This window comes from Chiloscyllium punctatum, chromosome 12, assembly GCF_047496795.1.
Source record: "Chiloscyllium punctatum isolate Juve2018m chromosome 12, sChiPun1.3, whole genome shotgun sequence".
Classification (NCBI taxonomy): Eukaryota; Metazoa; Chordata; class Chondrichthyes; order Orectolobiformes; family Hemiscylliidae; genus Chiloscyllium; species Chiloscyllium punctatum.
In genome coordinates, this window is record NC_092750.1 from 51,455,332 (window position 1) to 51,469,045 (window position 13,714).

Below are 13,714 nucleotides of genomic sequence, written 5' to 3' on the forward strand. Positions count from 1 at the left end.
AGGATAGGAATCAAATGCCTATCTTGCTAATGCTGCCCAAATCTGTGAAAGAGTGAAAAAAATAGGAAGAGACCTATTACTGAATTATACTACCAGAGAAGCAACAGTACAGACATATTAGAACTCCAGAGTTTGATCTGAAATATTATTTTCTACAAATACATTCAGAATGCCATGTGTCCACATGAGAAATAGGTTTGGTATTAACGATGACATGTTAATCCATCACATTTTGTAAATACACAAAACAAGTAATTTTCCTTATTTGGTAGTGATCACAGCATCTCAATTTCTTCCGATGTGTGGATGTTTGAAAAAAGTTACAGCAAGTTGAACTGATATTGCTTTTTCAGAAGTAAATTACCATCTAAATATCCTGAAGTTGGCATAGGGCAAAATGGAGTTTAATTATAATCTGGAGTAATTTGTGAGGAAAAGGGCAACTGGCCTGATGTGTATGTGAAGTGGTAATGATAGAAGTAGTTGTAACACAGCACTATGAATTTTCTAACATACAGAATGGACATACCAAATGCAAAATCTCGTGAATAAATGAAAACTAGTTAGGTTTAATTATAGTCTTTGTTTAATCTCAACTCCGATCTTCATCTTTCAGTTTAGTGTGCACTAAATAATAAATTACAACTAAATCAATTTTAACGATTTTATTTGTGAAAAACTACAAGCAGAATTCATAAATAGACATTTCTATTTGAAGCAGATAAGGAGGAAATAATAAAGTGGCTTCTAATAACATATTCGTGCACATGCCAGTAACAGGAATATATTAACATCTTTTATTTGCTAGACAAAAAGCAGTGTAGATTATAAAGTCCCCAAAACATTTAAGACCTGGAAATAATTTTACCAGCTCACAAAACCACCATGAACACACCAGCATGAAGATTAAAGAAAACAAATCTAGCACGCTGTCAGCCCTATTTAATTTACAGAGCAAAAAACTTTCAAAGCATTATACAGGACATCTTTCTGGGCAAATGAAAATATACCTTGTATAATACAATAACAAAATTCACAAGATTATGTTATGCCACTTTAAACAAGCATTCTATATGGGTCTCCAAAGAACAAAGCTAAGAAATAACAATGTAACCATCTTTACACAGTAAATAAAGGTTACAAGTCATACACAAGAACAGAACTGCTTGCGCATTAAAAAAACTGTTCAGTTCGTTGTCATTTTCTAAATGTTGGCTCTCGAACCCTTTCAAGTTACTTACAAGCATTTTAATATTTCCAGCAAACATTTTATCAATAATTTAAGTTACAATAGTTTATAAAAGTAGACTGAAATATTTTTGGTAAGGCAGATGAAGTGCCACTCTTTCCAATAAGGAGTTTCCAGAAATAGTTAGAAATGTTTTTATACAAGTTTTATTAACTTTGAAAGTGGCTCACTATATTTAAACACTTAACCAATTTCAACTTGCAGAATTACTGTTGCTTTAAAGACGGTTTAAAAAAAGTCTGTGCACCAATTCAGTCTACAGAATATAACATTAAAATAGTGACTAGTTTCCAAGTCATCAACAACATGCCTATTTGGCTGTGTAGTTTCAATTCAGGAGGCACTGCAGAAAAGCTGTCAGGTCCTAAGTTAAAAAAAATACTAGGCTAAGCAGCACATGGAAGCTGGCTATTACCCTACAGGACAGCACCTAACCAAATGAAAATAGTTCTTCAATAGATTGCGGGTTCATTACATTACATGAAAATTGCATTCAGTTTTTGCTGTCCCAGCATCAGTGTGATATTTATTAAAACTTCATCTTCCACTCTGATGCTGAATTATCTGTACAGCTAGTGTTCATTTGTTTCTGAAAGCCATCATATTTAAATAAAAATCATTCTCAAGTTCATCACCTTCTGAGACCACAATATCAAGTGAAGCATTTTGCGTAAACTTTATTTCAAACAATTTAAGTATTAACACTGCACAGAGAAGTATTAAATTGCAGAAATACAATTTACAAGAAAGAAAAACATCCAATTTACAAGAAAGAAAAACATCCAAGTTTGCAAAATCTAAGTGCATTGTTTTGTACAAAGATAAATCACAGTATGGAAGTTACGCAAGTCTTAATAGAAGGGAGTAATTGGTTAATTATTACATGGGGCTGACATGTATACACTATATCCCAGCCTTCATCTGTTACCTATCCACCTCAACACTTAGATATTAAAAGGAGCAATGGGAATATCTTCCTGTTAGTGACAATATCAAATAAATACTTAATATTTGATAATTAAATGCAACTTTAACATCAAAACTTGAAGATTAAAAATCAATACATTACGTAATGTATTTTAGATAATTTAAGAGTTATTCCAAATGCAACAAATACCGTAGTATTAAATAGGTAATTTATATTTTAATTGAAATTTAGAATAAATTGCTTCCATGAAACTCAATTGGTAGTGCTAACTTATCTTTCCTCATGACTTACGATTAACGTGGAAGCAATATTCCACAGTACTTAGTAGAGAACCTCTGTACTGTCATGTAGCGATGGTATGCAACTGCTAGGTTAAGGTCTCTGTAAAATCATGCACTTGGGTATTTATCAAGATAACTTATCACACCCACTGCATCATCATATAAGGCTTATAATTCATTTTATAATCAGATGATGATTGAGTTTCCCAACATATCATGAAGAAAGAAGCACTACTTCCAATACTGAAACTAGTTGTTTAATAACAGAAGGACTTTCTTTTAAACAAGGGCAAAAGCAGCAAACAAAACATAGCGCTTAAATCCCAAAAACTTTAAAGTTTTTAATGGATTTTAACAAAATGGGCTGCCAAAGCCATTCATTAAAAAAATGACACGGAGTGTACAGGAACGAACTGACAGGATAAATTGCAGTATGTTGGTTTACGTGCCACAATTTAAATTACCCACAATTTAGTGACCTTCTGTAACCAGCATGGCCATGAACAGTGTGGACTCGAGAAGAATACCAAACTACAATTTGCTTCTACATATGGTTAGAGATTTCCTATTATTACATCCAACAGAAGCAAATTATTTTTATTTATGGAATGCCAAGAGATTCAGCACAACTTTCTGAATCCGGCTCCCATTGTTTTTCCCCCTTTTTGATTTACAAATTTAGCTTTAACTGAACTGATGCTGAAATAATGGGTAAAATACAAATGTTGCTGGTTGCTGCTCAAAACTGAAGGTGGACATTAAATATGTCAAAATTTTAAAGTCGCAATGACCAATCCATATTTTAATTGTACAAGTATAACTAAAGCAGTTTACTTGAAGGTGAAAATACTGTTTCTTCAGAAATTAAACAAATTCTTAGTCATTACCAATGTTGCTTCCCAATATGTATACACTGCTGATATCTACTTCCTTGGTTAAAAAGAAATTAATTACCATTAGTAGAATGCAGTAGATGCATTTTAGCTAAGGGGTTCTGCATTGGATTGCCACTGAAAGATTAAATATCTTTCTTCCTCATTGGTAAGCTGTTTCAGTTTGCATGTCATTATCGCATCATGCTGCCAGTTATGAGGCAATGTGTCTATAGATTACTTAGGTGGCTGGGAAACTATAGCATTAAAAGTGATTACATTTACAGCACACAATGACACAGTTTTCAGGTAAATGTAAGGAGGAACCCACATCTATTGCTTAATAGACACTGAACGAATTAAGCCATTGTTCAGTTGCCTCAAGTGTACTTCTTCTCAGTCTTTTCTGTTTCTGAGGAGTTAATCCTGAGGACAAGACAGCTTTCATTACAATAGTTTGCAGAACGTGATCATCTCTGCTGGAATGCACTGTCCTAATCTTATCCGTTAAATGCTGCATTTATTTCACAGTGTATTAAGCACCAGTGTTTTATGTGTTGGTTTCTAACAAACTTTTATTCTGTTTAAACCAGTTAGATATTTAACATTTCTAAAATTGCTAATAATCAGCATAGTTGCTGGCAACAAAACTTACAAAAAAGTACATGTTGGAAAGGGTGGAATTTGCAAATGTAATAAATAAAAGTCAAATGTAACAAAATACATAATGTACATGGAAATTGTGCACAGCAGATTTATAAAAAAGTAGATTCAGGAGCACATCCATTATAAATGATTGTTAGGAAAATATAAAACCAAGGGAATACATAAAAAATGTCAAAAGTATTCATTTATACTTTTCACATTGCATGTGCAGGTCTGCAGCCTGGCAAAGCTCAGAACGATTCATCATTTACTGCTGACATTTCACCTTTTGGTGTAGAAGAACGTGATGAACCCTTGTCTGTGCTCTCTGATCCAGAGCTACTTTGGTTCTGTTGCTCAGATCCAGCACTGGATGTGACTGTTGATGATGATGTGGAAGAGGAACGTATTTTTTCTTTAAAGTCTGTTATAATTACTGTAACATTACCCACTGTCACTGCAAGCTGTTGTGCAGTACTTCTGTCTACATTTTTCAGCTTGGGCCTGTAAAAGAAACAAGTAAATACTAGAATTGTATCATTTCAAAAATCAAAATATTTGTCTGGTAAAAAAGAATAATTTCACAGCAAAGTTTCTTAATTGTAACATCCAATATTTGTGAAAGTCACAGCTTAAGAGTTCCTGACAATCCTTTCCCAACTCACAAAAGGCACAAATCAATGTACATATTATTTCATTTCTTTAAAGCAAGGAAATAATATTAATGTAAAAGTCATTTAAGGGCTTTCATGCTGAAACCATTAAAGTTGAGTAAAATGAATTTGAGAACATGGAGTAACCCCCATTAGAAATACCTACTCTATGACATCTAAACAAGTTCATATTAAATCTACTCTAACCCTTCACACAAGACTGCCTGTTATTCATTCTATAAATACTTCCACTCAGACAAGGGCTATACATCACATAGACAGTGATGTTTACAAATCAGGAGATATAGACATCCACCATGTGTCATCTAAGAAACTCCATTCCAACATAACCACAAAAGGAAGAAGCCTCCATAAACCTGAAACTTACAACATGCCATGCTATAACAAACTTGACATTAGGATAAACAGGCTGCAGCTCATGACGTATTGTTAAGGTACATCAATTATACTTTAAATAGTGAATGGGTCAAATCAACAATCGAGCATGATCACCTTCATAACCACCACATCCAACTGTCAAACTCCAGACTTATGTACTTGATACACCAGTGATAACAGATCAGGGAGATGTACCAATATGATACCATCTCTCAAAACTTGACTTCTCAATAAGACCTGGTTACTCTTGCTTTATAGTCTAGAGACCAGCAGTCCCATTACAAATATAAAAAAGCCTGACTAATGAGTAGTAAAATTCACCTATATTCTTATCTCTCACGACACTTCACAACCTCTAAATTCAACAAGAAAACAGAGAATATCTGCCAAATCAAAATGCTACCAGTTCTAAGGAAATCAAAATAACAACAGCTCTTTTTGGTCAAATATTACATTGTGAACCACAAAATTCTTACTCAATGTTAGTACATTTCCATTAAATCACTACCCTTGCACAAAATCTGCATGAAATTAACATTTTAGAATAGTTAAAGCCCATTGCAAAGAAAATCCTTAGTTTAACTCAAGTTGGCAAACACTATATTGCACTGAAAGCTTCTTATTGTTGAAAGAGTAAAAAAATTGAGGGGAATTTCTCATCAAACGTCAAGAAATTGCTTGATTAGCTTTAATACTTTAGCATTTTGTTTCTTGTGAATGCATAAAAATGTTATGCCAGCTACAATGAGGATACTGATTACATATAAAACCAGAGAAGAACTTGATTAATATTGTTCTCTATATCCAGATCCTAAACTACTCTACAAAAGGATACGCCGAACAATAATCACTTATGTTACAAGCAAGTACGGCAGTCAATTTGTGCACAGGTTGATCTCACAAATAATACTAGTTAATCTATATTTGGTAATGTTGGGCACAAAACTGGGTAAACCCTTTCTTCAAATGAAACACCATAGATCTTTTACTTTTCATCCAAAAAAAAGCAAAATATTTCAAATGCCTGAAATCTGAAAAGACAGAAAATTCTGGAAACACTCCGGTTAGATAGAACTAATAGCTGGAAAACAAAAAGCTAACACTCAAGACTCAAGAGCTGGATGCACAGCTTGAACAGCTAGCGTAGTGCAGAGCCAGGGAGAAAGTTTGGAGTATTGTGCACAGTTTTGGACCCCATATCTCAGGAAGGATATACTGGCCTTGAAGCATGTTCAGAGGAATTTCATGAGAATGGTCCCAGGAATGAAAAGCTTAACATATGAGAAACGTTTGAGGACCCTGGGTCTATTCTCAAAGTTTAGAAGAATGAGGGGGATCTAATTGAAACATACAGAATACTGAATGGACAGAGTAGATGTTGGGAAAATATTTCCATTGGTAGGAGAGACTTAGGACCTAAAGGCACAGTCTTAGAATAAAGGGAAGATCTCTTAGAACAGAGATAAGGGGAAACTTCTTCAGCCACAGTGGCGAATCTTTGGAATTCGTTGCCACAGAAGGCTGTGGAGGCCAGGTCAGTGAATATATTTAAGACAGAGGTAGACTGGTTCTTGAGTATCAAGGGAGAAAGCGGGGAGAATTGGGTTGAGAAACTTCTCCGCCACAATTGAATAGTGGAGCAGACTCAATGGGATGAATAGCCTAATTTCTGCTCCTATGTCTTATAGAGAGACATGTACAGCATGGAAACAGACCCTTTGGTCCAATCCGTCCATGCCGACCAGATATCCTAACCTACTCTAGTCTCTTTTTCAAGCACTTGGCCCATATCCCTCCAAACCTTCCCATTCATGTACCCATCGAGCTGCATTTTAAATGTTGCAATTGTACCAGCCTCCACCACTTCCTCTGACAGCTCATTCCATTCACGTACAACCCTCTGCGTGAGCAAGTATAGTCTAAGGTCTGTGGTAGGTTTGAAGACAGAGGAGATAACAAAAGGAGATTTTAATTTTAATAAAATTAATAGGTAGATCCAGGAAATGTGTAATAACTATAGCAGAAGTATGACCATAACTTTATGCATCATTTTAACATAATTAAACATCACAAAAGTGCTTCAGAAAATGGATCAAAAGAAATTCTGAGCTACAGATATTGAAACAGGTGGCCAAAAAGCTTTTTCAAATCTGTTCATGAGATGTAGGAGTCACTGGACAAAAGTGAGAAAAGATGCAGTCCTCAAATAAGGAAAACAAACTGGAGGATTGACTGAGGGATGAACATATGGCCCATGGCATACAACACACAAAACTGGAGCAGAAATAGGCCATTCAGTACTTGATCCTGCTCTACTATTCTATTCAATAATATCAATGCTTATCCGTTTCTTTCAAAGTCCACAATCCCTTCTAGCCCTCTGATTTTATTGCCTTAAGAGATGCAGAGGCTGGCAACTCATTGTATGCTGAATTGGTCATTCAAGGAAGGAGCAGTACTGGTCAACCAACCACACAATGTTGCCGGACGAAAGAGAAAACAAACTCAACTGCCTCTAGGTAGGGTGCAGCTTTACTTTAGAAGCTGCTGGACTGCGAGGTTGTACTGGCTTCACTCTCTCCAGTTATTTTCCAGTTATTGACTGAGAAAAGAATCAGAGTCTGTATGAAATAAGTACAAAGTGCTAGAGGTCTGCGCAAGCTGTTTGCATTGACCAATGACTTTGGAATTCAAGTAAAAAAGAGTGTCCTGAATGCCTTTAATACAACCCATCATTAAACTGTCTCATGGAGGACTGGCGTCTATCACTGAAACTATTATCAAACTAGCAAATTACAATTCCAATAGATATTTATTGACTAGATTGCCTTGTAGTTTGTGTTCTGCTAAAGTCACATTCGTGACAATAAATTGTTAATTTTTAAGTTATAATCTTGGGTGTCCGAGATCTGTTAGTTTTAAAGTCTGGTTAGGAACAATTCAGCAATTTTGAGGGTCATGAATGTTTTAATGTTACTGTGTTGCAAATCCAGGGAGTGGGAGGCTGACTTGGTTTGGCTTGCTGTCTCTTTGTCAAAACGCTTCCTGTCAAATTATGACTAGATGAAGCAGATACAGTAGTGTTAGACTCAAACCCACAAATTCTAACTCAGAATTCAAATCTCTCAAAGTGTAAGATCAACTGAATCACTGGTACTAATGTTAGTTAACAAGGATAGATTTGCAATCTGTTTCAATATCTACTTTATAACCAGTTATTAGTGCATTATTCTCCAAGATATTAAGCCTTGTTACATCTTCAACAATTTATAAATTCCAACAATTCATGTAATGATTCCTCATCCCTGGACCTTACCTAAACTTCCATGAAAAACACAAAATTGAAAAAGATTGGACTGAAAGTCTGGAATAAACTGCCTGAGGAAGTGGTGCAGGCTGGTACAATTACAAAGTTCAAGTGGGAGATGGGTCAAGTGCTGGCAAATGGGACTAGTTTAGGTTAGGATATGTGGTTAGCTTGGGCGAGTTGGACCGAAGGGTCTATTTCCGTGCCGTACATCTCTATGACTCTAAGACTATGACTGAAAATATCTTCTTTGGTTAAACTGGTTTCCATTAAACTTTAGTAACTTTGAACTAGCGTTTGGAATGTTGTCCCTATTCACAACGTCAGGAATGTGAACTGACAGGTGCATTTAAAGCAATGAACTTAAGCTAGTGCAAATCTATGATTTGTTAGGATATAATTTGGTAGCATATCAATTTGTAGACGTATCCACATATTCTATTCGTAAGGCTGGCCTCATTTCAAGGTCGCTAATCTCACTCTGGAAAACAACTGTATATCATTGACTGTGGTACAATAAACGACAATAAACATGGTTTCTTTTTTGTTTGTTTTATTGTTATACCTTAGACTCTGTAGGTCAATACTTCCCATGTTAAATCAATGTTTACAACAAAAGTACCTTGGCACACTGCACCTGACTTTGAGTTTCATTCCCTTGACCAGCAACTGGGAAGCAAAGGGCAAAATTCTGAATGCTAACAATACTGAAAAAGCAGTTGTCAAACTGCATTAAACTACAAATCAGGTCACATATTTCAATGTTCAATTTGTTGTGAAGACAGAATAGTCTCAACTTATGAGATCATAGTTTTCTGCCTGAAATGCATTGCATGTTTATGGAAAACACGTATTGAATCAAGATTACAGAGGAAAATACTGCAGATACTGGAATCCTGGCAACAAAACCCTGGAATTCCCTGTCAGTACAGTGACTGCCCCTAACTTCCAAGGACTGCAGTGATTCAAACAGCTCATTACTATCTCCTCCAGAGCAAGTAGAAATGTGCAATTAGTGGGTGGCACAGTGGTTAGCACTGCTGCCTCACAGCGCCAGAGACCCGGGTCCAATTCCCGCCTCAGGCGACTGACTGTGTGGAGTTTGCAAGTTCTCCCAGTGTCTGCGTGGGTTTCCTCCGGTTTCCTCCCACAGTCCAAAGATGTGCAGGTCAGGTGAATTGGCCATGCTAAATTGCCCGTAGTGTTAAGTAAAGGGGTAAATGTAGGGGTATGGGTGGGTCGCGCTTTGGCGGGGTGGTTTGGACTTGTTGGGCCGAAGGGCCTGTTTCCACACTAAGTAATCTAATCTAATCTAAAAAATGTCCACATCCCATGAATGTATTATTAAAAACAATTAATGATGTGCTCTCTGGGTTCTGGTAGCTTTGTACCATATCCAGACTAGGCAAAAATTAAAACATTAATTCAAATAGAGTTGTACCAATGATCTTGTAGCCTCACTGATTTTAATGGGAGTGCCTTTGGAGGGAGAATCCAAAATGACAAAAGACCAGCCATGGAAATATGTTACTTTCTTCAACAGAAACACCAGGGCAATACATGAAAAGTAACTCTTCTGATGTCAGAAATATTGGATTATCTGAGATAACAACATCACCAATGCTTATTTCAGAATGTGCATAATTAGTCAAAGGTGCATGCATAAGTGAAGAGGATCAGATCCGGCGGGGGCGGGGGGGTGATTTTATTTTTGATCAATTTAAGATGCTGAAGAGATACTACTCAAAGTATTATGCAAAGAAGTTGTGTTCCAGCCTTACCAGATCCATCAAGCAAGTTCTAAGCCATACTAAGTACATAGTTGTTTTCTATTAATTAAGAACATCAGCACTCCAATTAAGGTCAAAAAACAAAATGTTTCATGCTGCACTTTGGTAGGGAATTAGAACAAGTTACCTTGAAGTGTGTAAGCTGTCAGTTTTTGTTGCAGCTTTCCCGGACTGTATACTGTTAATTTCACTAGGAGGTCCTTTTTCAAGCTCCATTTTCGGCCTAAAAATAAAACCACACTACTGTCATCACTGAATTCCAAAGTATACCAATACTGCATTCTATGACAGAAATGTTATCTAATTATCAAAGATCTAGAAACAATTTTTGAAGCAGCACAAATATTTCGAAAATTGGATTTTACTTAATCTACCAGTGGAATCCTAAACAGTAAATATGCTCCCTAACATTTAATTAGCCATTAACCAAATTCAAAATAGATTTATACTAAAAACTGAGTGATCAAAATTTGTGATGACCACTTCGAAAAAACAAATCAAGCCACTTTCTATACCTTGAGGTACAAAACTGCTTTCAATGGAATTTCAGGTTGTGATTTCTTTGTTGAATTTGCCCTGCTTATAATGATGCATAATCAACATTACCATAGTTGTCACATTACCACAATGTTCACTGCTGTTCTGGCACAATTTTTGATGAGAATGGTACACCTATACTATACGTCACATTGCTAACCACCTGAAAGCACACCATAAGCCAGCCTGCCACTAGTTAAACAAAAATGAAAGCCCTCATACAGCTTATATAGATTAGTGAACAAGCACAAAAATGGAGTATAATGTGAAGAAGCATGAAATTTTCACTCTTCCTTCTAAAGTGGGAGTGTTTTTCTTTTGAAAAGATGAAAAACCAGGGAAGACTGATATTTGAAGCTGCTTGGTGCCCTTGTAGATGATTCAGCAAGTTAACAAGTATAGCAAGCAGTAGGAAGGCAAATGGCATTTTATTACAAGGTGGTTGAGTATAAGAACAGGTGGCGTTGTCGAAATGATGTAGGGCTTTGTGAAGACTATCTCTGAAATATTACGTATTGATTTTAGTCTCTTGACCCAAGAGCAGATGCACGGAACGGTTGATGGGGTGGGGCACAAGTTTTCACCTGGTTGATACCTGGGATGAGGGCGATCTTACGAGAATATGGAGGAATATAAAGTCATTTTATTGAAATGTATATGATTCTTCAACAGCTTAACAGAAAAGCTGATCATCTGGGCTGCACTCTAGAACTAGGATAAGGGCATAATCAGTGAGGACTGAGATGAGAAACCATTGTTTTCATCAAGGGCAATAAATCTTTCAAATTCTTTACTCCAGTGAACTGTGGAATATATTCATTCACGCGTTCAGCATCAAGAATGAGATTGGTACAAACAAAGAACAGAGGGACAGAAGAATAAAGTAGAGCTGATATTAAAAAAAATGCAAAACGGCTTTAATGAATGGCACAGTAGATCTAAAGGGCTTTATGGAAAAGCGCAGCAGGTCAGGCAGCGTCCAAGGAACAGGAGAATCGACGTTTCGGGAATGAGGCCTTCTTCAGGAATCGCTGAAGAAGGGCTCATGCCCGAAACGTCGATTCTCCTGCTCCTTGGATGCTGTCTGATCTGCGCTTTTCCAGCAACACATTTTCAGCTCTGATCTCCAGCATCTGCGGTCCTCAGTTTCTCCTAAAGGGCTTTATGGGCTACTTTTGACCTATTACTCGTGCCCTTTTGAACTTAAGCACATTGCAGTAGGTTTCTGGAGAAAGCTGCACCAACATACTACTAATTTCAATGCTTCTGAACTGTCAGCAAGTATTGGAGAGTAAAATCTGACAGATCATAACCTATTGGGCTTATTAACAAACCTCCCAAAAATATCCTCAAAATCGAAATTATAGATAAAGCGTATTCAGTTCATCTATACTTCAACCAGAGAAAGCTTATTGCCCCATATAAAAACCAGAACCTACTCAAATAGTTTGATAAGTCCACTTACTTTATCTTTTTATTGCTGTTCTTTTTGCTTGCATTTGAGCTTACTTCTTTCTCTTTGTCAGGCTTATCTTTTTCAACTTTTTCCTTCTTCTCTTTTTTTGGAGGTGGAGGTGTTGCATACTGCTGTGCTACTTGTTGTGCAACCAACTGAGAGTTTATTCTTGGTTTTCTGCAATTCAAAATGAGGCATTCGTTTTACTAAGTGAATCAACATTTATCCAAACACATTACATATGACATGGCAGCTTACAAAAATCAAGGAGATACTCCAAGGCTAAATTCATACTTAACTTGATGGTTAAATTGATCTGAAAACATTCAGCCACATGTGAAATATGGCTTTCTCTCCATATTATATTACAATTACGTAACTGCCCATGAAGTTTCACACAGCTGTACACAAAGGTGATGCTGAAGCAAATAATGACTAGCAGCAGTGACCAATGAATTGATCAAACAACCAGGTTTTAAGGGTGATCTTAAAGAACAAAGAGGTGGAAGGATTTAGTCAGGAAGTTCTTGAGGAGGAGTCCTGGATGTCTGAACATTTTTCAAACTCCAAAATATTTTAAGACCTTAATTACAAATGAGTAATTCTCGAGCGAGAGTTTTATAATATTTTTTGATAAATTTTATACATCATGTTCCACCACTATAGGGTGGAGTAGGAAAAAGGTGAATACATGGGGTTTGGAATGAGAATAAAATGTGAGGCGAGAGAAGATTATAAGGAGATAATTGAACATCACAGGTAGAAAACCAAAATTTCAGAGCCTGGAGATGACAAAAATAGGGTCAAAGTTTCTTTGAGGGCTCATGAGATTTTCATAAAGGCCAATTGTTGATTCTTAACATTTGGTTTAAAGAAGTTTCTTTATCACCGTTCAGTATTGTCACGTAGCAACATGACAACCTGTATTTTTGATGATTTGTGGGCTTTGGACTTAAGAAATTAAGAGATAAAAGAATTCATAACACCTTTAAAAAAAAAATCACCTATCCAATAAACCTGCCTCAAACATATTTATGCCCTTCTTAAATAAGGAGACCAAGACTGTACAGCATGAATATCCCATAGGCCATGGTGTTTTATTGTGCCAACTGAAACAAAAATCATAAGCTAACAACAGAAAATTTTTATTCTTTAAAATAACTTAGGCGCAATTCTGCTCTAAACTAAATTACCCTAAATTTGCCTGGCTGTGGTCCTCAGCAATAGCAAAGCATTTTCATTGCATTAGTGCAAGGGTGAAAGATTTTAATAGCTATTACTCTTTTTACTGCATCTCAGAACTCAATTTCAAATTCTTCAAATAAAAATTCATTCACAGGATGCTGGCATGACTGGCTAGGCCAGCATCATTGCCCATTTCTAGCTGCCCAGAGAGCAGTTAAGAGTCAATCATATTGCTGTAGATCTGGAGTCATGCATATGGTAGACTAGGTAAGGATGGCAGTTTCCTTCCCTAAAAGGACAATAGTGAATCAGGTGGGTTTTCCTGACAAACAATAATGGTTGTGTAGTCATTATTAGGCTCTCATTTCCAGCTTTTTCCACTATAAACCTCAAATGCCACTACCTGCCATAG

At 36.3% G+C, this 13,714-nt stretch overlaps 1 protein-coding gene across 2 annotated transcripts in view; it reads right to left on the reverse strand.

Annotated features, from left to right (window-relative positions):
• Positions 1-650: 650 nt before the first annotated feature.
• Positions 651-13,714, reverse strand: part of rybpb (RING1 and YY1 binding protein b) — a 100,785-nt gene continuing 87,721 nt past the window's right edge. For both annotated transcript variants that reach the window (XM_072582583.1, XM_072582584.1), the window contains exons 3-5: positions 12,127-12,294; positions 10,252-10,347; positions 651-4,479 (exon numbers count right to left, since the gene is read on the reverse strand). In XM_072582583.1, the coding sequence (XP_072438684.1) occupies positions 4,227-4,479; positions 10,252-10,347; positions 12,127-12,294 (517 nt within the window). In that variant the 3' untranslated portion in view covers positions 651-4,226. The remainder of the gene's footprint in view (positions 4,480-10,251; positions 10,348-12,126; positions 12,295-13,714) is intronic.